Raw genomic sequence first — 25794 nt, 5'->3', positions numbered from 1 at the left:
CCCCATGATTTCCCCACCCTCTGTGTAGATCGATCACAGCAGAGACTGACATAGCAGGATTTGTATTCAGATGATGGTGTCAGCAGGAGGACTATCATTTCGTCTGTGGGCTTTTAGGGAAACAATTCAGATAAGAATATTATACTGGGGAAATGCCTGTTGTGAAATTCCCTGATATATTACAGATGTAGCAGAGCTGAGCTTGCCATTTGGCACCGAACAACACAATATGTGGCTTTCCATAGTGCCTACTATCATACTCATATTAATGAGCACAGGCGAGTTGCCAAACGGGTCAATGACACATTGTGCTCCATCTGCATTCATAATAACCTCACTCTAAGTGACTCTGTCATCTAGTTGTATGGGGCATCTAGAAGTAGAGGGACCATGTGGTCATGGTTGCAGCCTATTTTAGCACACAGGTGTCATGGTCGCGACTAAAGGATTCCCAAGCCAATCAATCAATCTGGAAGGCGCCATAATTAGTGCCTCAATGAATTACATTATAGAGCATCAGAGGATGCTCTTTATTAAAGGGATCTGTTGACTGATTCTATATCATTCCAGTAGATAACGATATGCCCGAATAACTAAAATACTAAAGAAAATGGAGCACTTGGCCACCCATGCAGGTAAGCCACATAACACAGCTGCGATCCTACCATGGAGGTTTTACCTTTTAGTGCAGACCATGGTGCCGAACAAGTCCCTTGTGGCCGTTGTGAAGTCACCCTTTTCCATGTCTCATACTGATTAGAAAGAAAAATACAGTTTGTACAGTACTAAGAGTGCAAGATAATAAATCATGTTTATGATTGTCACATGAGGGTCATGTAAATGGATGCAGGGAGCAGGGTTCACTGAAGGTCCACAGAAGAAATATTCTCATGGTGAATGCAAGACCGTTCTCCAGAGCAGAGCTACACAATCGCTTGCTTATAAAATACTGGAATAGTTTTAGGGTCAGTTTCTTACTAAACTACCCTAAACATTAATGAACGAGATATTTATTTGTGTGTAATGGCTGGCTCCTGGTGGTGCGCACCCTCTGGCCCCTGGTGGCGCCAACCCTCTGGCGCACACCCTCTGGCCCCTAGTGGAGCACACCCTCTGGCCCCTAGTGGAGCACACTCTGTGGCCCCTGGCTCCTCTGTCTTAAAATCAATACAGTATGTACAGTTCACATATACTGCATGTGCTATCCTTGTGCACGCTGTGCACTTTTGTGCACATATGTATAGTGTAGTTGTACTGTCTAGCCAAATATTTAATTGTCTGACTTAAAGGGGGGGGATATTTTGTGTGGACAATATCAGGACTATTACAGGGTGTCTTCTATGGTTCACATTTATAACATACATATAGCTGAAAATAAGGGTTCTGCAGTCCCCAGTTTGCAGTGGAGAGGTGGTTTACACTTACCCCATAAAGGGTAATGGCCCGCACATGTGTTCCCGTGTCTCTGCCATGAGCAAGGGATACATGACATGAATGCAAATATTGACAATCAAATAGAGTAACAGTACCTATATTATGCTAGTTCCATCAAAGGTAAACCTGCAAAATCTGATACAGAGACAAAAAGTCCTCTGTCCTTCTGCAACATAATACTGACCCATTTATAATCCTAATGCCACACACCTGCCACCAATACTTTGGTTAAGCATTAATGATAAATGCCCAAAAGAGCAATGGAGTTTAGCGTAGGACGTGGTAACCAATAGCTACTGTAGGTGCCACATCATTAGTATTACTAGCCAGCGCTATTAATGGACTGAAAATATTATCACTTCAGATATTGTACACTAAAGTATGAAGGCCCTATACATATTCGATAAAAGTCAGCTGGACTGGCCGACTACATGATATGTATGGAGGCCTTCTGACTGTCCCCCAACTAATGTTGTCGTGAGATAAGAGTTGACCAGTTGAAATTTCAAGGCCCGATCTTTTTGTTTTCAGAGAAAATAGGCTGCTGCCAGAGCCATCTGGCAGCGACCTTCTATTCTCTCCCCGTTTAAAACATGAACATTTGGTCAATCACTCATGAGTATGGAGGAGTCGGGAGAGATAGAGGTCCACTGAATGAACGCATGGCCAGCTTAAGAACAGCGTACTGAGTTAGGTTTGGTGAGGTCACTTTTTAGAATCCAATCTTGAATAACTTATTTCAGGTCTGCAGACATTAAGGTTATACACTCACTCAGATGGGCACCATTAAAATGAAACACCTTTAAACAGTTAGAAAGCCATCCATCCTAATTCAGGATTCATAATTGGTCCATCTGTTTCCATTTTGTAGGACCAATTTGCCTTTAGTCTGTATTTTATGTATTCCGTTATATCTTTTGCAACTCCTAGCATGTTAGAAGCTCCTCGGGTTACAGTTGTAGCCATAGGTCAAGTGGAATGAGGATGAAGGACTAGTTTATAAGCATTAAGAATCCTAGTGCCAGCTTCCATTGTGACCTTGGGCAATCATTACTTTGTCTCCATATATCATGAGCCTAAATTGCACAATCATAAATAAATCTGGCTAACCTTCTCTTCGCTTACAGTTTGTTTATACTGTTGGAATGAAAATCATTTATAAAATATTTTTACACTTAAAAGGTAATTTTTTAAGCAACAATACCTCTAAATCTAGCACACATGTTCTTACCTAAACACTGGAATATATTCTATTTGACATACCATACATTTCTGTAGTCATCAGTGTGTAATAAATGAATCTTTAAATGAAAAAAAAAATATTTTTTTTTTAGTGACAAGAATAATCATTAAAAGACAAAAAGAAGTCTTAAATGGTACTAAAATACTCAATTTACACTTTAAATCGGGTTGCCCACGTACAAATTCGATTCGATTGCCAGTCATCAAAAAAAATCAGTAGGGTTTGCAGCAAACTAATAAAGCAAAATCCACTCCAGAATCCACAAGAATCAGAGTGAACATATTTTAAGGGAATAAATAGATGCAATTTGTGTGCCTATAGTCACTATTTACAATGTCACTACTAAGACTGGTGGGTGTAATAAATTCAAAAGGCAGCAAATTCTTTAAATAACAGCAGGTTATCAAATAGCTTCACAAGAATCTGTGCAGATACCTTTACACATTCTTACACAAAGTTTTTTCAAATGGCTTATCCACCGAGTTTTGAAAGCAGATGTTTCAGGAAAACGCCAGCAGAGTCCTCTTTGGCTCTTGTGTGAGTCTTTTTTTTTCTATATATAAAATAGTGAGCGTACTGGCGGACAAACACAGGAAAGGGCCTATGTGCAAGAACAAAATATGAACCCTTTTCAGTCCAATATATGGGCCCTTTCCAGTCCAGTAGCTCAATGTACAATTCCACCTGCTTTGGAGGTGGATATGGGCCCCCTTACCTCTTGGGCACCTGGCTGCACCACTATGTCCACCACTGAGTGAGCAGCTTCTAAGCAGAAGTTGCCTGATGAATGGACATGGCACTTCTCCTAATCACTTTGCATCTTTGGAAATGTGAAGCAGTTAAAGGGGTTGTCCAGTCTAAAATGAAAAGTCTGCAGTCACTGTGTGACTGCAGACTTATGAATCCCCCCAGCGCAGGCACTGTGCGCTGCGGGGATTCGTCGGTACAAGACACAGGACCGGAGGCTATGTATACGTTATACATACCCCTGACCATTCCGCGCCGCCTCTCTCCATTCTCTTGTATGGAGCAAGGTCATGCCCCGTCTAGTAACGTAGACGACCAGTGGGCGCGTCCAACTAGAAGGCGCAGCCTCGCTCCATACACGGGTATGGAGAGCGAGGCCAAGCCCACGGCCCAGGGGTAGGTATAACACATACATACCCCTCCATTACCGGATCTCATACCATCGAATCCCCGCAGCGGACAGTGCCTGCGCTGGGGGGATTCATAAGTCTGCAGTCACAAAGCATTACTGCAGACTTATCACTTTTGAGTGGACAACCCCTTTTAGAGGAACCTCAAAAGCTGGAACATATGATCAGCTGGTTGTTTTTACATTGCAGTGCATATGTTCATCCTCTTTAACATTTATTAGAGTGTTCCTGCCTGAAAAAGACAACTCTTTTTTTCTGCTTGCAGAATATCTGCAAATGTTTAAAATCACCTCATTTAGCAAACAATCCAAGGTGAAACAATTAAAAGCATAAAAGTACAAAGGGGAGAAGGTGATGTGGTAGGTGGGGAAAGTTGATTATGTGGGACTCTATGTAAAAAGGGGCAAAACATCAGTGCCACCTTTCTAACCAGGCGAACACATTGGAAGAGGTAGCGCATGTTTCACTTCTGTGTCTGTCTATGAATATGTCCTATTGAATCTTTATAGTTGGATTGGCTCCAATGCTCAACTGATAGACATAAATAAGTTTAGCTGGGTCATACAGCTTCATTGGTAACAACTACGGAAAAAAAATCCAACTAATTTAAACTCTGGGCTTCTGCAGACAGGCTAAAGCTATATTTACATGTGTAGAGAATAAGATTGGAGACTCCGTCGTAGATTCAATCATATTTAAAGTAGTTGACCCCTTTCAAAAGATTATCCATCCAGAAGACCAAGGAGGCTGTAGCCAATCACTGAGATCATCTTGTGATGTCTACATCAGCAGGGGAGCTAAGCTCAGTGACTGGGTACAGAACGGTCATTGTGACTGCTACAGAATGTATACAATCACCGGAGCACTGCCGAGAGGCAGCATTGGACCCCAGGAGGGCGAGTAACAGCTCAGTTTTAATTTCTTTGGAATGATGACCTTTCAGGGGAAAATTAGCGCAGCATGCCGCTAAATTCTTTAGATAAAATGCCAAATGTCATCCTCAATAGGAGTCAGATGAGGTCCACTGGGTGCAATGGGTGTCTGTCGTAAGACCAATCTGGAGTCGTAAGGAAAATCGGTCACTCTGAGGTGAGTATGGTGAAAAACATGAAACTTTTATTACAGTGGTCCTAACAGATACTGTGCATCATACGTGACGTTTCGGTCATTGGAGACGTTTATCAAACATACACATGGGTATCAGGAAAAAAGGGTGTGGGAGAAAATATAGAGGAGGCCGTGCCATTGCTCCATGCTCCAGACGTTGCTTATACACACAGTGCTGCCTCCTCTATATCTTCTTCCACACCCTTTGGCCTCATACCCATGTGTATGTTTGATAAAGGTCTCCAATGCCCGAAACGTCACGTATGATACACCGTATTTATTAGGACCGCTGTAATAAAAGTTTCATGTTTTTCACCATACTCACCTCAGAGTGCCGGGTTTTTCTTACTGTGTTAGTATTACGGATTGGGATCCTATCCAAGCTCCTACTTCTGACTGGTAGTGCCGTATTTCCTTAGTGTCAGCGAGACCAATCTGGGCCATCCCTTCAAATTCAATGGGTGTCTGTCACTTCCTAGAGGCTCTAACAAAGTGGTAGAATTGTTACTGTTTCTTCAAAAACAATACAGATTTATCATTATGGATTATTTTGCTTTAACAAACATTCAAAAGAAAGACATTCCATCAGACATAGTCTTCGTATAATCCGCAACACATTCCTGCGCGGCAAGTGTTCAGTGACGGGGTCAAAGGGATTTTGTGTTTTGGGATTATCTTGGGGAAGTGGCAATCACTGGAAAATGCTGGTACAGAAAGGTGAGGTCAGGCAATCACTGCAAGTGTGTCATGTGGAATCTGCATGTTCATATGTAGAGACTAAACATGTGCTGGGTGGAATGGGATTAGATTTCTCATAAAATCAGCTTAGTTCTGGTTAGAAACATAAGAGAAATGGTTTAGGTAGCATGATACGACAACCTATTGACCTCTGCCGCTTTCACTTTAATTGTAGAATACTCTGAATAAAAACAGTGTTATTAAGTATAATTAGAGAATACTGCAATTTTTCTATACAAGAAATTGGGACTAATTTTCTAAACACTGTGCCATAATGTATCAAAAGTAAGGCGACATTCACATATCTGCTGTATACATTAGTATAGTGTTTTTTCTCCGACCGCAAACTGACCCATAGAGGGACACTAATCCATACACATATCAGTTTTACAAACTGATCTACGTGCCTGGTCTGTAAAATATGGAACATGTCCTATTCTCATCCATTTGGGCGATCAGACTCGGATATTCCAGTCTTTGGGGATCCGGGAAAAATGTATGGAAGACATACTTTGTACTTCAGTGTTTCATCTGTTTTTCACTATTCCAATGTTAAGATTCAATTGGAAAAAAAATCAGTTTATCTCCTGCAGTTTTCAATAACGGATGAGAAAAAAAAAACAAAATAGATGCAATATCAATAAAACATGGAAAATCGGCCCATATCTCACAAATGTAGAAACAGACATGAGTATGTGAATGCAGCCTATACATTACTACTCTGTCTATAAGTTGTAAAACAAAAGTAACAATATATTAATATGGCGGCGATCATAGAAGAGAGCTGCAGCCATATCTAATCTCAGGTGAATGCGCTCAACATGGGTTTGATCACAGACATGAATGTTAAAAGCACTATTACTGTTTGTATGGTTGTACAACAAGAGGGTTCAGAAAATTATGACAGGCAACCTATTTGTCAAAACCTTTTAAACTTTTTGAAACTACATAAAATGCCATCTAAGTCGAAAGGCCACGGACACTGTTGAACAGGAAAAAAAAGACTTTTACAATGTTTGTGCAACTTTTTAACTTAGAATAACTACTAAGTTTCCCTGAAATCTCAATACATTTGTCAGAGGGGTTGTTCCTGATGTGGTCACCAAACAGGGAATGCTTTACAATAATACACTGACTTCTACTCACTTGTACAGTTGCCTGTCACTGGTCCTGCCGTTCTTTGTGAAGCCTCCACAAATGAAGATGTTCCAATCACACGCACATGACCGCTGCAGTCATTCACTGATCGCATGTTATTACTGTATGTCAGATCAAAGACCGGCAGGACTGGTGGATCCCTTTTGTAAAGGGAAGCCATCATCAGAAAATTACCTATTGTTTAGATCTTTTTGTATTACATGTATTTTAAAAATAAATGTGCTACGATTTTTTCTTTTCATATCACAATCTTTATAAAATAATAAATCTTGCTATTTTCACACTGGCCACTGGGGCTTTTTTAGACTCCTACTTCCTGTCTTTTCAGGAAAAGTTTTCAGCAGGCTCTTATCAGCAAAGACAGGATTACAATAATCAGATATCACCTCTGTACACAGCTGATATCACAGGATCCACCAATCACTACAGATTATGTCACAGCTGACCCAGCTCCCCCCTCTTGTACATGGTCAGACACTTCAATACTAAAGATAGGGATGGGAACCATTGTGGCCAATGTACATGTGCTATTTCCTGAAAGAAAACAATACTTTTTTTTTCTTAATACAGCTACGTAAAAAATACATTTAAAAACACAAAAACCTGATTTAAACCCTTCCCTCCGCGTCAGATTTTCATTTTCAAGCTTTCCTTTCTCTTCCCCTTCCTCCAAGAGCCATGACTTTTTTATTTTTCCATCACCATAGCCACATGTGGGCTTATTTCTTGCAGGACGAGTTATAATTTTGAATGATTACATTGAATGTTAAAACGGATGCCATGTAAAATGGGAAAAAATATCCAAGTGCAGAGAAATTTTTTTTTAAAAAAATGCAATTTTGACATGGTTTTTGGGGTTTTTGTTTTTTATGGAGTACAATACGAGGTAAAAAATTACTCAATTACGATTCTCCAGGTCGATTGCAGTGATATTAAAGTTTAATTTTTTTTTTCATTTACGCAAAGAAAAATAATTTAAAAGATTTGTAAAAACAGAATTTTTCGTTTGTGTCGCCATTTTCCTAGACACATCACGTTTTTATTTTTCCATCGATTGAGCTATGTGAGGGTTTGAGTTTTGCGTGACAAGCTGACGGTTTTATTGACACCAGTTTGGGGTGCATACGATGTTTCGATCTGTTTTTACTGCATTTTTTGGGCTGTGTGACTGAAGATCGGCAATTCTAGCGTTTTAATTTCACTCTCATAATGCTATTTGCCTCCTGTTTATTAAATTTTACATTTTGATAGATAGGACTTTTATGAATGTGGAGATACCAAATATGATTATTTTTATTATTTCATTATTTTTAATGTGGGAAAAGGTGGGCGATTCAACATTTTTTTTTAATACTATTTTTTACTTTATTTTTTAGTCCCCACATGGGACTTGAACCTGCAATCGACCAATCACTTATACTATAAAGTGCAATACCTAGTACTGAAGTATATAGTGAAAATCGAGTTTTCCGTCAAAGGAGGGACAAGTTAGCAGCTTCAGGGTTCTTCAGCAGGCCCCCGGGCTGTCATGGTAACCCATCGGCCTAGAGTCACGGGGCACTATTGGGAGCTGACAAACTGGAACAATGGCGTGTGTTCCATTTTAAACGCTGCTGTGAGTGACTGACAGTGGCTGATAGCCATAGTCAAAGCTTAGCTCTGGTCATGGCTGTTAGAGACAGATGCTGGCTATTTAATATAGGCGGTATCTGCCGCATGTGGAGAGCGCTCCACTCCTGAGCCTTCTCCACACGCAATCACTCTTGAAATCACGTACATGTACATGATATTGCGCAAAAGGGTTAAATCAATAGCTCATTTCTGATGGTAACTTACCTTTAAACACTGGCAGTACTTTTGTTTGCCAGCTCTGGAGAATGCTGGGAAAATTAATAAAAGTTATAAGTCTTATTATATTTTCCAGATTAGAGAACCCGATAACTGCATAGATATTATGAAATGTATTTACAATACGATATCCATGCTGAGAAGTGAACTCCTAAGATCCCAGTTATCTCTTTACAGCCGATTGATTTCTATACAGCAGGTAGCTGCTCTCACCTCACTCCCCTTTCCTCTCAGCTCCTGACCGGTTATCATTCCGGCAAAGATCGCCAACTCCCACATTGGCATTTTCCAGAGCGGTTCTCCTAATCACTGCTCTTACTTTCCTGAGCCATGTACTTGTTCAAAGGCCCTGTTTTCTTTATATGTAAATGTAGTGAGAACAGTCTACACTTCAGAACAAGGATAACGAGTAAATTTCTTACAGTAGCAGGAGAACTCCTGATCAAAACTGTCAATCAAGGAGGAGAGCTTGCCCTCCTAGTAACTAGAAAGTAAGGGGACTTCAGAGCTGTGTGCTGCTCAAGACACAACTTGAGCATACCCCTTTAAGTATGACTGTTACTGACAAAGTTAACATGCCGACAGAATCATGCATTCAGATTCATCATTGACCAAATAAATGGCAAAAAAAGAGTAACCTTCTAAATGTGTACTCTGAGTGTTACTCTTGAACATGTTGTCAGTAGATACTCCCTCTCTCTGTCAGTCGGGTACCAAATCTGTGATGCCCTCTAATGATTACACAAAGTTCAACTTTCCATGCACACAGTGTTTGTTTGTGGTGCCTGACCGTGAAATAAAAGATCACTTTAGACGTTTGAACTTTGACATACTTCTCATTCTTCATTACATACTTTTTGTAAACGAAGGTCAAACATTTGTTAAGGGTAACACATCTAACAGACCTGTTTCTGCTTTATCCCTAATCCCTTACATTCTTTATACAAGCAGGGCTTCTGATCACTTGTCCACCTTATTTGGTTTATAGACTCCTGTGGACCATTGAGCATGCAAAACTAATTGCTCAAGGGATGACAACAGACAAGATATAAACAGATTCTGTACCAGCTATTTTTACAACAACCCCATCATTAGTATCTCTACCATTAGAAAAGTGTCTTACTAGATTTTAAGAATAAAAGTTATGGCTGACAACTTTATTAGACTCTAGTTAAAAAGTTGCTAAAACTTCATGTTGAGGGCAAGAAAAGTACCTTGTATTGTTGATTTTAAAAAACTAAAGGTACCATTTATAAGATCCCATATGTAACAATTTGCTCCCATATACTGTATCTCTCTGTGCATTCAGATTAGCTCGTACACCTTTGAGGCTCAATTTCCGCTCTCTGCGATGTTAAGGTTTTCCTTGTTTGTCTCTCTCCCTGTAAGTCTCCATTTGTAACAATCATTTGGAAAACTGAATCAAAGAAAATAATAAAATAACAGAACTCTAATAGATCCTAAAATGCCAAGTTTATTTTTTTTTGTTATTCCTTATGGAAATTTATGAATAAATTGACAACTGGGTGTTAACATTCCCCTTTGTTAAAAGGGTATGTCCCTACACAGTCCCCACCAAATGGTCAATGTTAAACTGTGTAGGATCACGAACCCAATAGATAACACCCAGTTGTTCATTTAGTCCTAATTTCCTACTAGGAATAACCGAGGCAGTGTTCTACGAAAAGGTGCTTCAGAACTCTTACCAGGAGAGCCATTTAGTCCTCTTCAACAAGCTGCCAATGTTGAAAGTTATGGTGCTAGGGTAGCTTTTCTACGTATCTACCTGAATGGAACATCCTGCCCGGTTCATGGAACACGTATGTGCACGAGATACCACTTGAAACATTAAAAGATATTTGGGATGTTTCTGTTTGGGCTTCTTCTGCAGAAGATAAGTTGCAACCCTCAAAACAAATACTATATAAGGTAGTAAATGAGATCAAGTGGATAATGACCGACAAAAGGAATAGTTTCTGAATAGCTACTATGGAACAAAACTAACAGCATGAAAAAATATCTTGCAACCCTTAAAAACCAGCCACATTATATTCAGAATCATACAGAACCATAGAATACACTGAGTTATTCACGTTTAAAAGAAACTCCCAAAATTGTGAAGAATACCACCATCTCATTAATCTTTTCACATCAGTTTTGTGTAAAAATGACAGGTGGCACATGAGCCAAACATAACATTGGCAAATCCAAATATCTCCAACGGTTCATAAAATGCACACATTCCTACAAGAACAGATGACAAATGGCTTACAAAAGAGAAAATTGGGCATTTATGCCTATGTACCTGCTGTGCACTACATACATTAGTAAAAAGAAACGTATGTTCATACTTAAGAATTCTTCTCAGGTTACACTTTTTGCTAGTTACCTGCATTGGAATAAGCAGTCTGTGAGCTCCGCATAGAAAAATAGTAATGAATGCTGAACCCTGACCCAGACCTAAATACTCCCCCACATCTCTGTAATTTTCTATATAACTCTCCTGTGTCAGTCAACTCTCATCGCAGAATTCAAAGTTTATAGTCAATTTAGTTGACAAGTTGCAAGATGTGCCTTTCCATGCAAAAATAATATGCGGTTAGAATATCCTAACAGAATAATTAGTTCAATCACTCCTGTTTGTTTGTGTAACACCAATAGCATACATTTCAGGTCTTCAATGTTACACATGTTTGAAATTAGACTACATGTCAAATGCCTGGCATTCATTTATTCCAGATAGTTAAAATATTCTAAGCTGGTGATAAATAACGTCAACAAGGGTTTATTTCATGAGAATTTGGACTTATTCCACTAGTGCGTTGGTGGCAGGATGAACACATGGCTATGTCAATTTTCGACATTTACGATATGCCCAAAAGAGGAGTAAATTGAGCGAAAAAAATCTTCGACCGATCCAAGACAAAATCAGAGTGACATGCTCATTTGTTGTAAATGTGTGTGTCAGATATGCACAGCAAAGAGTGAAAATCTGCGGCAGAAATGGACATGACGCGGAATTCCAATCTGTACCACAAGTCAATTTCCGAGCAGATGAGATTTGGTAAAAAAAGAAGGAAGATGTAATTGTACTGTACGTTGTTAAGACACTACACGTTAAATCATTTTCAGGATACAGTTCTTTAAAGACTGAAAAATATGCACTATACAGAAGTAAAATGTTATCTCTTCGGGTAAATGCATCCTCTGAGATCAAAGAGAAATCGGTGCAAAGCTAAGGAAAACAATGTTACCGACTGCAAAGTTCTGCGGGAACAGTGATATCAGCATCAGCGCTCCAATCCCCTGTAGTGTCAACTAGCAGATGATGGTCTACAAATTCTCAGACAAGTACTAGTAATATAACAGATGCAACATGTACATTACAAGACATCGTGATGACCTATGTCCAACAACTGGCAAGTGACAACTAACAGGCTTTGTATTGCTACTGTAACAGGCCGGCTACTGTACATTAGTGCTCAATTCTAAGACTTTATCACTGCGGAAACACTCTCTAGAAATGTCTGCCTTTCTTCTGTCCTTAAGATTCTGGCATAGAAGCTATGAATTTTTAACCAAGATAACCCCCATCCCACCCCTCAAAAAAATAAAACCATTAAATTAGTGTTGATCCTTCGCCAAAATAGTTAGCAATGATTTATGGTAATTTTCTAATGGAAAACCTGTGAAATGAGTCTTACTTAAAAGGATCTGTCATCAGTTTTTTGCTACCTAATTTAAGAGCAGCATAACGTAGAGAGAGACCCTGATTCCAGTGATGTGTGACTTACTGGGCTGCTTGGTGTAGTCTTGATAAAATCACTTATCACCAGGCGATTATTATTAGAGGACTAGTAAACCTGCTGTCATGTAGTCCAAACGCGCACCCACTAGAGATGAGCAGCTTTCTGCCTTTGCACAATGGACACAGTAAGCAGTCAATCAGCGGTGTGGGCAGGGTAATGCAGAGCTCAGCATTCAGGGAGCTGGTAGATCTGCAGCAGATAAAATAGTGATATCAAAATATATTCAGCCCAACAAGTGATACCTCACTGGAATCAGCGACTCAGCCCCTACATCATTCTGCTCCCAGATGGGGTAGAAAATACCTGGTGACAGATTCCCTTTAAAGACAATACTGAACAAATCCAAATAAGCAGGTAACAAATGCATCTTAAAATTTGCTGCCGATGCATCACTTTTTATACCTAAAACATTAAACTCTACTGGGTGGTTCTAACTTATAGTACAGTAATTTAGATAACCATACATCAAGTGATACCAGTTTTATTAACCACCTCCGCAGAGTCCAAGCACAAGTGGCCTTTTTACAATATGGGATGTTAGTACTTGTGCTTCACCAGGCAGTCATGATCTAAGAGGTCACTTGTAGGTAGCATTGTCCTACATTCACAAACCTTTCATGTTTTTTCTCTTTGGCAGCTTGAAAACTACATCCAAGACAGCATGAAAAAAGAGATGGTGGAGATGCAAACACATGCAGTACAGAATCACACTGCTATGATGATGGAGATTGGGACAAATCTGCTCAATCAAACTGCAGAGCAGACTAAGAAGCTAACAGATGTTGAAGCCCAGGTAATGGACACACAACCACATTTTGTGCAGTCTGCCATTATAGTACCAGGGTTGTGTTGCACCTTAAAATATGCCTGAAAAAGGGACAAAATTGTCTTGGGTGCAGTCATACAGTTTGTGATTTTTATGTAAAATGTGTGTACTATTAACCCAGTCAGGAAGAAACATGGTCCGTAAAATTCTCCATTAATCTGTGGTTCAGAGTTGAACCTCCATGCTTGCCAGACTAAAGCATTTCTGTTCTCCATAAATCACCTCAATCACAAGAGTTGCTATTACCACCCAGTTTTAACATCCCCTTCCCCATTTTGCATGATCATTCGGGAAACTTGAACAAGCGAAGATGGACATAAATGTAGAGACTTGCAAATCATTTAAACTCCAGAATACTTTATATCTTTAATTTAAAGCACTCACAAAACTAAAAAAAAATCTGTATACTTTAATCTAGATATTAAGTTCTTAGTCATAGACCTTATTTACACTGGCCGAACGCGGCTACAGGTAAGCTGATTGGCGGTCGTTTAATAACCGGTTTGGCCTGTAACAGTCCGACCGCACTTCCATGCACACAACAATCATTCTGCGTGCATAGACTATCATTAGTTCCTGGCAGCACTTGCCCTGCTTTCACATCACGATGATTTTTAAGCGAGGTGATTGTCAGCCTATTTAGACTATTCCCGATTATCGCCCAGTGTAAATGGGTGCTTGGTTTTCTAACTTGTAATGAAAACATAACAATGCAAACCTTACGCTGGCTGCTATAAGGTAGGCAATTCTCCTGCCCATAAGTTACTCATTGTCCTAATTATAACCTATTGCTAAATGATTCCGTTTTTTCAAAGGAAGGGAAACTGTGTCAAGGACTGGTCATACATCATGTCCCAAAATTGACAGCAGTAGTTTTCAGATTACTGATAACATAGGCCATTAGCTCCAGTATGCTGAAAGCAGTTCACTTGTCAAATTATTGCTTTTTTGGAGATTTCTAAACACATTTACACTACCGTTCAAAAGTTTGGGGTCATTTAGAAATTTCATTATTTTTGAAAGAAAATCACATTTTTTTTCAATGAAGCTAACATTAAATGAATCAGAAATACACTCTATACATTGTTAATGTGGTAAATGACTATTCTAGTTGCAAACGTCTTGGTTTTTTTTGCAATATCTACATAGGTGTATAGAGGCCCATTTCCAACAACCACCACTCCAGTGTTTTAATGGTACATGGTGTTTGCTAACTGTGTAAGAAGGCTAATGAATGTTTAGAAAACCCTTGCACAAGTATGTTAGCCCAGCGGAAAACGGTTTGGCTGATTTGAGAAGCTATAAAATTGACCTTCCTTTGAGCTAGTTGAGAATCTGGAGCATTACATTTGTTTGTTCTATGAAACTCTCAAAATGGCCTGAAAATGAGAACTTTCGTGTGAAACTCGACAGCCTATTCTTGTTCTTAAAATGAAGGCTATTCCTTGCGAGAAATTGCCAAGAAACTGAAGATTTCCTACAGCAGTGTGTACTACTCCCTTCAGAGGAGAGCACAAACAGGCTCTAACCAGAGTAGAAAGAGAAGTGGGAGGCCCCACTGCACAACTGAGCAACAAGACAAGTACATTAGAGTCTCTAGTTTGAGAAATCGACACCTCACAGCTCCTTAACTGGCAGCTTCATTAAATAGTACACGCAAAACGCCAGTGTCAATGTCTACAGTGAAGAGGCGACTCCGGGATGCTGGTCTTCAGGGAAAAATGGCAAAGAAAAAGCCATATCTGAGACTGGCTAATAAAAGGAAAAAGATTAATATGGGCAAAAGAACACAGACATTGGACAGAGGAAGATTGGAAAAAAGTTTTATGGACAGACAAAAAGTTTGAGCTGTTTGGATCATACAGAAGAACATTTGTGAGACGCAGACCAACTGAAAAGATGCTGGAAGAGTGCCTGACGCCATCTGTCAAGCATGGTGGAGGTAATGTGATGGTCTGGGGTTGCATTGGTGCTGGTAAAGTAGGAGATTTGTACAAGGCAAATGGGATTTTGAATAAGGAAGGCTATCACTCCATTTAGCAATGCCATGCCATACCCTGTGGACAGCGCTTGATTGGAGCCAATCTCATCCTACAACAGGACAATGACTCAAAGCACACCTCCAAATTATGCATGAACTATTTAGGGAAGAAGCAGGCAGCTGCTATTCTATCTGTAATGGAGTGGCCGGCGCAGTCACCAGAGTCATGGGGTAAAATTTCTCAAGATTACCTCAGCAAATTAGCAGCTAGAATGCCAAAGGTCTGCAATGATGTAATTGCTGCAAAGGGAGCATTCTTTGACGAAAGCAAAGTTTGAAGGAGAAAATTATTCTTTCTAATAAAAATCATTATTTCTAACCTTGTCAATGTCTGGACTATATTTTCTATTCATTTTGCAACTCATTTGATAAATAAAAGTATGAGTTTTCATGGAAAAAACAAAATTGTCTGGGTGACCCCAAACTTTTGAATGGTAGTGTATATTGCTACCCTAAAGATAAAAAAAGACATAAACACCAATCAACGGTTCACTGAAGAGTCCAGTTTAGTGGTACAGTGTAGCTCTGCTTCATAAATGAAATCATATGTATTTAATAACTACAATCTTAATCTTAAAAGAATTATGTTGTTAAAAATTATCAATTACATTTTAAAGTTTTTTGTATTCTTTTAAATAGGAAAAAATAAAATTAAATTTTTTCTTATTTCCCACTGTTAGAAACTAGAGCAGAAATTCCAAACCTTTCTTACCTTGAGAGCCATATTCAGCTCAAAGAGGGTCGCGAGCCACATCCAAAATTCGGTCAGTATTTTTTCCCAGGAGTGGGAGCCAAAACCAGGTGAGGCACAATCAGAGAAAAGGTATAATAGAAACAAGTCACCAATTCTGCATTTATCACCCACTCCTGGTTTTGGCTCCCACTCCTGAGAAAAAATACTGACCGAACACTGATCAAATACTGATAGTGGGGCCGTGGCCTGAAACCTATACCTGCATCCAAGGGAACACACCTCACCCTCAATCAGTAGTCTTGCATGAAGCATTACCACCATGCTTTCCCATCCAGCCTCTATCTGGCAGTATTGTATTGTAGTGCGCATGCACCGGCGCTCTTGGCCTTTCCTCATACATGCGCATTACAATCCTTTTTCTGCCCTCGGCAGGGCAGCAAAGTACACCTGCGCAGGAGAGCAATGCCAAGAACACTGTGTAGATGACGTAGAACGTCTTATCCACACAAAGCAAAAAGAAAGGAGGTGCTGGATCAAGAAAAGCAACGCCCATCGGACCTGACCACCCCACAGGCGAGTATTATAAAAGCTCTTTTTTGTTTTATGGAGAGCAGATTGGGGACATATAGACAGCATTCTAGAATGCTGTATATGAGGGCACACAGGTGCTGGAGCCAACCTGATATGGGAAAAACCTGGTGACAGGTTCTCTTTAACTACAGGCTTTAAACTGTACACACCAAAGAGTGTACATAGTGCAGAGCCAGTACGACCACAGCATAGAAGATCTGGTTGGAGACTGTCTCTCCTCCTCCATCCCCTTTTTATGCTGTATTTGCTTTGTGAAAGTGTCGTGCACTGACACATCACATAGAAGGAAATAGATATGGTACCATTCAATGAAAGAAGAAAAAAGTAATAAAAAAGCAAACACATAGGGCCCAATTCTTTAACACTGGTCTTTTGCACTCCAGTCTTAATGATAGGATTGCTGGAATAAGCTGCATCTGTCCCATCTTGGCTCTGCAAACCTTGGCGTTGTTGACCAAAACTTGCGTAAAAAAAGCAAAAGTCGCAAAATTTTTAACAACAATTTTGCAACATTTCAAGGCGTTTTACACCAGAATTCTGGCCCATGTAATTTAGAAAAAAGAAACAGTAAAAAGTGACACAGTCCTTTTAAATGTGAACAAACGATGTTGATAGAAAAACCACAAAATTGCACTCGTAAATTGAATCTACTCTTTTTGCGTGCCTTTGGAAAATGTGGTGGGATCATAGTTAAAAGCTGTCTTTTTCCAAGGAATCTAATAATGTGAAATCTTATCCTCAAGTAAAAATTTAGCATGACGGATATGAGTAATGAGGTCTTCCTGTCAACAGACACAGGCCCCAGATGAAAGAAGAAAATGTAACAACTACACAAATAGTATTGTCTGCACAGCATGTAGCATGATGATGCAAAATGTGCAAACGTCCATAACAGCGTTTTCCTTCCGAGACATTTTCATCAATGGAATAAATAACATTCCTAAGAATGATCTAAGACGAAGATCTTGAACTATTTCTAATATAAAACTTTAGTCATTTCTCAGGCATGCCCTGTTTCTCACGTAAGTTTAATAAATCAGCATTAGATTAAAGGGGGTTTCCCAATTTAGAAAATAGTGAAATGTCCCCAAAATATTATGTAATTAGTGGTGGCTTCACATGCATCCACAGTACTAAGTCTTTCTTTTTTGATGGTAGTAGGCTTGTCAACACTGGTGCCAAGTTAGTCTGATCATCAAAGCGGTAGACTCATTTTCAATTTTCAGGCGCACATCGCTTCAGTCTCCCAGCTTACTGCTTAAAAGTGATGGCGCACCGATGATGATTGACAGTTCAAGCCAGTGGCAATTCTGAGCCCCCAGCCTAAACGGTGTATTCTCTATAGCTGAGGAGCACTGAATCAAAAAGTCCGGCCAGCGCTTGCAAGCAGTATAGCATACTTGATTATAATCAATCCTAAGTTTGATGATAAAAAAAATATCTTTGCTCATTATTACTAATTACTCCAAGTACACACAGTGCAAGAGACTACAATAGATGTAATATTGCGTTGGCTGGAGGTTGATGACCACTGGTATAGCAAATGCAATAGTGGAAGTGGAAGCATATTACTCACCGCCCAGTTTAATTTATTTTAACAGGTATTTAATCAAACAAGTCGTCTTGAACTTCAGCTTCTGGAAAACTCATTTTCAACTAACAAACTGGAAAAGCAAATAACAGATCAAACTACTGAAATAAACAAACTACAAGACAAGAACAGGTAAAGCATTAAACTTTTTTTTTAACTACACAACTTAAAGGGGTTGTCCAAAGGTGAATTTCATAAATGTTTATTTAATCTAACCACTTTTCTAATGTAGTTCAATTAAAGATTCCTTATGATTCACAATCTACTCTAAATTATTGTGATATTTTTTATTTATTTTTTTACTTGTTTTGTTTGAGTAATCTAGCATAAACTGAAGATTCTCAAGCATGATGTCATCAGGGGGCCGGGGCTGTGGTCACTGCTGCAGCTGATGTCCCCACCATGAAATGAAGCGTCATCAGTGGCATCAGTTTCAGGGACTGGGCTAGTCCCTACTCTACTGAGCATGCCCCTCTTGTCAATTTCAACAGAAACCAGACCAGTCCTCGAAACAGACGTCACTGATGTATCCTGTCTCAGGGCGGTGGTGTCCATTACAGGGGCCAGTCTCAGTTCTCCCTGCTTGCTGTGTTCTCTCCTTTTCAATATGCACTGACAGTGTGCTCTCTTGCCGGTTCGTCATTTCACAATAGACCCAGTGAGGAAGCACAATGTCAGTGCACATTCAAAACACACTAGCGCAGTGAGCGCATACAGAGCATGTGATGTAATTGATAACTGACCAATGGTCTGTAGAGCAGTGACTAGCCCAGCACCTGAAACGGAAGTTACTAATATAACTTATTTTCAAGATGGGGGCAGCAGCTGCGGCAGTGACCGCAGCCCCGACCCCATGATGATGTCCTGTTTGAGAGTCCCACCAAGCACTGGACATTCTCAAACGGGAGGTCATCGAAAGTTTTATAAAAAAAAAAAAAAAAGTAGTGAGGGAATGGTCGGAAATTTTTAATTAACGTATATTAGAGACATGGTTAGCTTATTAAGTTGGATAGATAGACATTTACTGTGAAATTCACCTTTGGTTTCAGACAACCCCTTTAATAGTCTGATGCACTTTCTTACAAGGCAGTAGTGAGAAACAAAGTAGTCTTCATTAGGGGTTATAGACATCTATATTATCAGCAATGAACTTGAACACAGCAGATTATAAAAATATGTTCTCATTGTGCATAAGGATTTATTATTTCTTCGATTTTGTAAACTTGAATATTTTATAATATATCTGAAAGTAGAACTAATTTTCAGAACAACATTTTACAATCTGATATGACTCGAAGTAAATTGCTTTACAATTTAATTATCTTGCTAATTTGTGAAACTTAAAAAGAATAAAAGTACAACTGCCCAGATATTAGAGTAACCATGAAAATGTTTCAGTAGCTGGTACTTTCCCAACAAGCTGCAGGACTTGGCCAGAGTTGTTTTGAACACAGTGTAGTAGTATTGGGTAACACACGTCTATTCATTGTGCAGTGCTGGTGTCCAAAAGCCATTGACAATGTTTTTTACAAGGTGATTATTACGGTGATCATGCTCATTTCCCCAGTGATCAATAGAGGAAATACCATCTGTTTTCATAAAACAGCAATTGTGCCAGAGTTCAGGGGTTCTTCCTCAGGACGGAGATAAAAAGCATTTCCACAGACACAATGACATATTATTCTCTCTTTCTGTCTATTACATCCCATCCTGTGCCTGGAATACGTGTATTTATGCAGTGTGAATGAACTATATTGAAAGATAAACAATATCCAACTATACTCTGCACATCTATATAGAAACATACCATATACCACTATTCATTATACCATATATCAGTACTCATTGCACCATGTTGTCCCGCTTGTCTGTATATATTCTCCTAAATTATCAAAAATAAAATTCTTTGTCACATCCGTAACACAGATCTAAACTGCATGCTTTTTTCACATTTGTATTATGAATGTGAATATTATTGATCTTTGACTTCTATAGGCAATTATTGGCCGGAAATCCAACATTTGAGGAGGTATAGTGCGTTTATATTTTTTACTGCTTCTGATTCATAAAAACATTCAAAGCTAATATTATTGACTATTATAGGACCAGTGTGCAGACAGTAGGGTATACGAGGATGCCAGACAGACACTAAACATTGTTGTATTGACTAGCCCTTGGGATAATGCTACATTAATTTTTTGGTTGACCACAATTTTTCAGATATGCAGTACAGACCTCGGTATATTTGCACCACTTCTTTTTTTTCTAACAGTCTATTACTATTACATTATTCCCCCCTGTACTGATACATCCCAGGATTCTTGCTAGTTTTGTTTCCGGTCCCTCTTTCCAAACAAGAAATGACTGCTCAGTATAATTGAGCAAAAAGAATTGCAGGACCTTAGTCCTGCAGTCACGTTGCTAGTCTGTGGCCACTAGCCCTGAGCTCTAGAAATCTTTTCCTCCTACTGCTTTCCCAGCAAATCTTTTGATTAGTAAGTCCGGCGTGACCTTAATTTTGCGAAGTAATGGATACATGACATTACGCTTAACTTAATAATCAGAAGTGCCGAGGATGTAGTAGTAGGAGGAGTTTTGCAGGACTATGGTTTATAGGCCACAGACTTCCAATGTGGCCGCTGGACCATGGTCCTGTGAATCTTTTTGCTCAACTCTGCTCTGTATTTGGCTGTTATTGATCAAGTAGTGATTATTTTTGGTTTATCGAAGGGGGACTGGTAGGTAGAAACCAGGAGAACCAAGGAAGAATCAGCCATGGGAAATCGATGGAGTATAAATTATTTTTTGCAATTCTGACCCCTCAAAAAAAAATACTCCCCCACCAAGAAAAATAAATAAAAATAAAATAAATTTTCATTTAACATTTGCTCATGCCAACTTTTATTCTTTGCATTTCATTTCCAGCTGGCTGACTAATCAATGTTTTTTAATCTGTTATCACTTGCAGTTGGTCCACTTCTCATGGTTGTACACATCTATATTAGGCTGGGTTTGCACATGGATTATCACTACATTTCAACAAAAATCTTCAGTTTATTGCATTTTCCTTATCTTTTTGAAATCGTCTTCAGAATCCCAGGGAAAGCTAAAACAAACTGGTTTTACTTTCTGGATCTGGATTCCAAGAATCAGAAGCTCAGTCTTTCTAGTAACCCCTATTTGTCATTACTGCATACCAGCGAATGGTACAAACCCACATCTGAAATAAAAACAACTTGACACAATAAAGATGTGATAACAACACTGACTTTATCACCATTAGCTTGTAAAAGGGCCTTTCAGTGCCAGGGTTAAACCATGTTATCTAGGTTTCCATATGTATTCGGTTAGTGAGCATTTTTAACATTCCAGTAGCTCCATCTGTTATAAATAGAAAGTAATAAATACCTAATGTGGACTGAACAGACAACTGACATGGCTTTTGTCGCCTTTCTAATGCTTGAAGAATAAAATACTAGCGTGTGCAAGGCAACACGGCTTAAGTAACATCAATCAATAGCCTTCCCACTGGAATTTGGGAATGACACAACAAATTACTATTACGCCAGGTCTAATGCTGAACATATTAAATGTCCAATACATACAAAACCCAATAAAAAGAAAATTATTTATCCCATGTAGGTGTGCTGCCTTTTGATCCAGACCTAAACCAATCCACCAATATACATTAGACTAACGATATTGTGTATTGGAGCTCCAGATGATTTTCGGAGGAGTTAAGGATCCCGTCGTTCTCCCTTAGAGACATCTGGCAGCAGCTCTTTCATGGAGAACAAAGGACCACTCAGCAAAGCAAGAGCACCTGTGTATGGGAGAGTCAGGCGAGATAACTTCCGGCTGAATCTCGGGCTTTCAAAAAAATAAAAAACCTTCCGGCTGAACCATCAGCCAAACCATTGTTCATCCAACAGTCATAAAAGGTGTGGACTAAACTATGCAGGTTTCATTTGACCCCAAATGTTTCTTAACGCAAGGGTGAAAACATTATTTGAGAATTCAGCAGCTAGTTTCGACTTTTCAGTGTGAATATTTTTGTGGACATAAACATCAATGAAGAAGTACTCAAAAAGCAAGGCGCGCCTTCAGCGAAGTTCTATTAGATTAGGAATATGGGCACTACCTGTGGTCTGTTCTTATAGATACACGACTTAAGTTCCATCCCAGAAAACAAGCAAAGATAAAAACTTTGTTTTTCCTTACCTCCTCCATCGGATCTGTTTATATAGTTCCATGAATAAATAAATTAAAATAGCAAACATTTTTTTGCAAATAACTGCAGAATTTTTTCCACCACTTCAATAAAAATCTAAATCATTGCTAATTTGGTATCATCGAAATCATACTGACCTGGAGAATCATGTTGTAAGGTACAGTAAAATGCATTGTGTCATTCAAAACTAGAACTTGGCCCACGAATAACAAGTCCTCATATGGTTATGTCGATGGAAAAAATTAAAATAGTAATGGCAAACAGGCAAGGTAAAAACTAAAGCGCAAAGATGAAAAATCTCCAAGTTTTCAAAGGGGTTGTGCACTACTCAGACAGCCCCTTCTCAATTACTATAATTCCCCGTATAAAATAAAAACAGCCTATACTCACTCTTCGTGACAGCGCCATCCTAGCGGTGTTGGCGCCCATCGACCGGGGCGTTGTTATACCATGTGAGCCCTGCAGCCAATCAGTGACTGCTTTGCTCTCACTTCCCTCAGATGTAACGGACATCCAGAGGTAGTGAGAGTGGCAGCTCTCATTACTTCTGGGTATCAGTTTTGGCTGAAGCAAGTGAGAACGAAGCAGCCACTGATTGGCTGCAGGGCTCACATGGTATAACAAAGCCCCAGGAGACCGGCGCTACAGGTTCGTACAAGTGGTTTTTATTTTATATGGGGGAATATAGCAGTTGAGAAGGGGTACAATACCCTGTCAGCTTTAATGATAAACATGATATTCACAACTGCTTTGGTGGTGGATAACAATTTTTTTTTTTTGTCCCAGCTATTTAGAGAAGAAAGTTCTAAGCATGGACGATAAGCATTCTCAACAACTGCAATCAATGAAGGAAGAAAAGGATAAACTTCAAGTCTTGGTGCTGAAGCAAAACTCGATAATTGAAGATCTAGAAAAGCAGCTCATCACAGCATCAGCAAATAATTCCCTTCTACAAAAGCAGCAGCATGACTTGATGGAGACTGTTCACAATTTGTTAACAAGGATGGCACCTCAAACAGGTACGATTCAAATACCCATTAAACATAAGACATGACAAGTTCGTATATTTTTTAAGACATTTTGAACATTTTTAAAAGAGTTTTTGTCATGAAAGACATTTATCACCTATCCTAACTAATGATGGGCCCTCCAGCGATCACCATGCTGGGGATCCTGATCCTTTGCTTATCCTTACTGTAGTCATAACTAAAGTGGCTTCATCATGTATGACCATGTAGGTCCATTAAAGTAGGACTACAGTGAGGAGAGAAAAAGGAACAAAAGATCAGGACCTCGCTCCAGTGATTGGTAGAGGTCCTAATGGTAGGGCCTCAAGTGAATAGACATTTATTAACTATCCTACAGAAAAAGACAACTAAAGATTGTCCAAGACTACAACATATCAAATTAATAACAATGGATCAACATAAATTTCAGATATCATGTAAGATTAGATACGGGTGTATAGATCTACATTTCTAGACTAGAAAATAAATGTAGACAGGAATATTTAAATTATTGTCAAGAACTAACATTTTGTTTAATAACTTAAGATCTCTTTAAAGGGAAAGTTGTGTTAGAAGTAGATTTTTCCCATTATTATTAAAGCCTAACTGAGGTTTTAATTTTTATCTCATATATCAATTGTACACATGAAAATAAGAAACTTTGTAATATATCTCATCGGAGAAATCGGATTCTTTCTCCTCCTGGACTGATCGTTCACTGTCAATTCATGGATAAAATCTGTATGATCTGTCTTCAGTGACTACACATTTGCATATTATTGACATAAAAGATGACAGTTGCTGCTTATAAGATTCTTTGGAAAGGGAAGGGGGTAGACATTCGAGACAAACACAAAAATTCTGCTGCAAGTTCTCCTGAAAGAATAGTTAGGGTATGTGCCCAAGATCAGGATATTGCATTGCAGCGTATTTTTGCTATGTCCAAAGCGCTGCATCAGATCCCCCAGGTAAATCTGCATGTGCTCATTGAGTTACCGCACCCTATCCATTCTATGGGTGACTAGCATCTCTGCAACAGAAAGTGACATGCTGCGGCTCCTAACGCCGCGCCACCGGTGAGTTTACGCGGCGGCTAATAGAAGCACAGTGAGCATGGGATTTGTATAAATCCCATCCACTTTGCTTCCACTGTACAACACAGCGTTTTGGACGCAGCGCAGGTGAACTGCATCAAAACCGCTGCTGGAATAGATTGTGGGTATATACCCATACACTTTACCTAGAGTATGTCAGACTCTCAAAGGAACAATTGTGTGTGGATCTATCTTTTACTATGACCTAATTTTTTAACCATTTCTCAACTACCCACTGGCTTTTGATGGTGAGTGGTGCAAGTTCCCAGAATCATTTTGTTAGGTTGCAACTGTTAACACTCCTGCAATCTAGCGGGTGCAGGTAGTGTCTCTGCCTGGGACTTTAAGGTGAAGACAGAAGAGGTGATAGAATAGGTGATAAACCATTGCTATACACAAAGCACTCAATGAGTGCTATGCAATAAAGAGAAGTATTGGCGATGCCAATGCTTCTATTGGTCCCGATCGACCACATGATCACTGGGTGTCTGCCAGCAAAGCAGAGATGCTGCGGCATTTATCTGGATTTAATTTTAAACTCGAGTACCTCCTCCAATTGATGCTGCTGCACTGATTTTGGAATACTTTTTCTTTTTCTTCTGTGCTTCTGTTTGAAAATCATGCCCCCCCCCCCTCGGTAGTATAGATGTAAAGTTCCTCTTCAACCAACTAGGCATGCACCACATAACTTCTCTGTGGATGTTTGCTTTTTCACCTCTATGATGCGGATCAACCAAAACACTGCTGTGTAACAGGGGAAAAAGCAAATTCCCACATATATGGTCATTAGTGATGAGCGCAAGTGCTCGTTACTCGAGTTTGCCTAGGGTGCTCGGGTATGCATCGTATAATCATAGGTGCTCAAGTGACATGTTCGAGTTCCCCCGGCCGCATATTTCGCGGCTGTTACTCAGCCAAAAAACATGTGGGGATTTCCTGACAAACACAGGCAATCCCCACATGTTTTGTGGCTGTCTAGCAGCAGTCGCTATGTCCTGTTCTGTTATTGAAGGGCCTGAGCAAAGAAGATAAGAAACACACCGCCTGTAATCCAGTTGGATGAGGCTCTCCAGCATTGCTGACCTCCTGAGCTCCGGTACTCCAATTAAAGATGCTTAAATGGCCATTTACACTGCGCAAGGCGCAGCAGTAAGCGACCACCAACATGTTTTCCGATCGACCCTTTACCCATGCCAACCATGCTTCATAAGTACTTAATCTGTAA

General features: G+C 39.5%; 2 protein-coding genes across 2 annotated transcripts in view; one reads left to right on the top strand and one right to left on the bottom strand.

The window, feature by feature from the left end:
- The window catches only part of MCPH1 (microcephalin 1), a 373975-nt gene that overhangs the window by 179291 nt on the left and 168890 nt on the right, over positions 1-25794 (bottom strand). The gene's annotated exons all lie outside the window — the stretch shown is intronic.
- ANGPT2 (angiopoietin 2) overlaps positions 1-25794 on the top strand; it is a 41603-nt gene that overhangs the window by 1918 nt on the left and 13891 nt on the right. Inside the window, exons 2-4 of the mRNA XM_073675397.1 lie at positions 13132-13287; positions 18248-18369; positions 23255-23487. Coding sequence (XP_073531498.1) covers positions 13132-13287; positions 18248-18369; positions 23255-23487 — 511 coding nt within the window. The remainder of the gene's footprint in view (positions 1-13131; positions 13288-18247; positions 18370-23254; positions 23488-25794) is intronic.

This window comes from Phyllobates terribilis, unplaced genomic scaffold, assembly GCF_046119375.1.
Source record: "Phyllobates terribilis strain yellow unplaced genomic scaffold, ASM4611937v1 Scaffold_3__8_contigs__length_932513732, whole genome shotgun sequence".
NCBI lineage: Eukaryota > Metazoa > Chordata > Amphibia > Anura > Dendrobatidae > Phyllobates > Phyllobates terribilis.
This window is presented reverse-complemented; position numbering and strand designations above follow the sequence as displayed.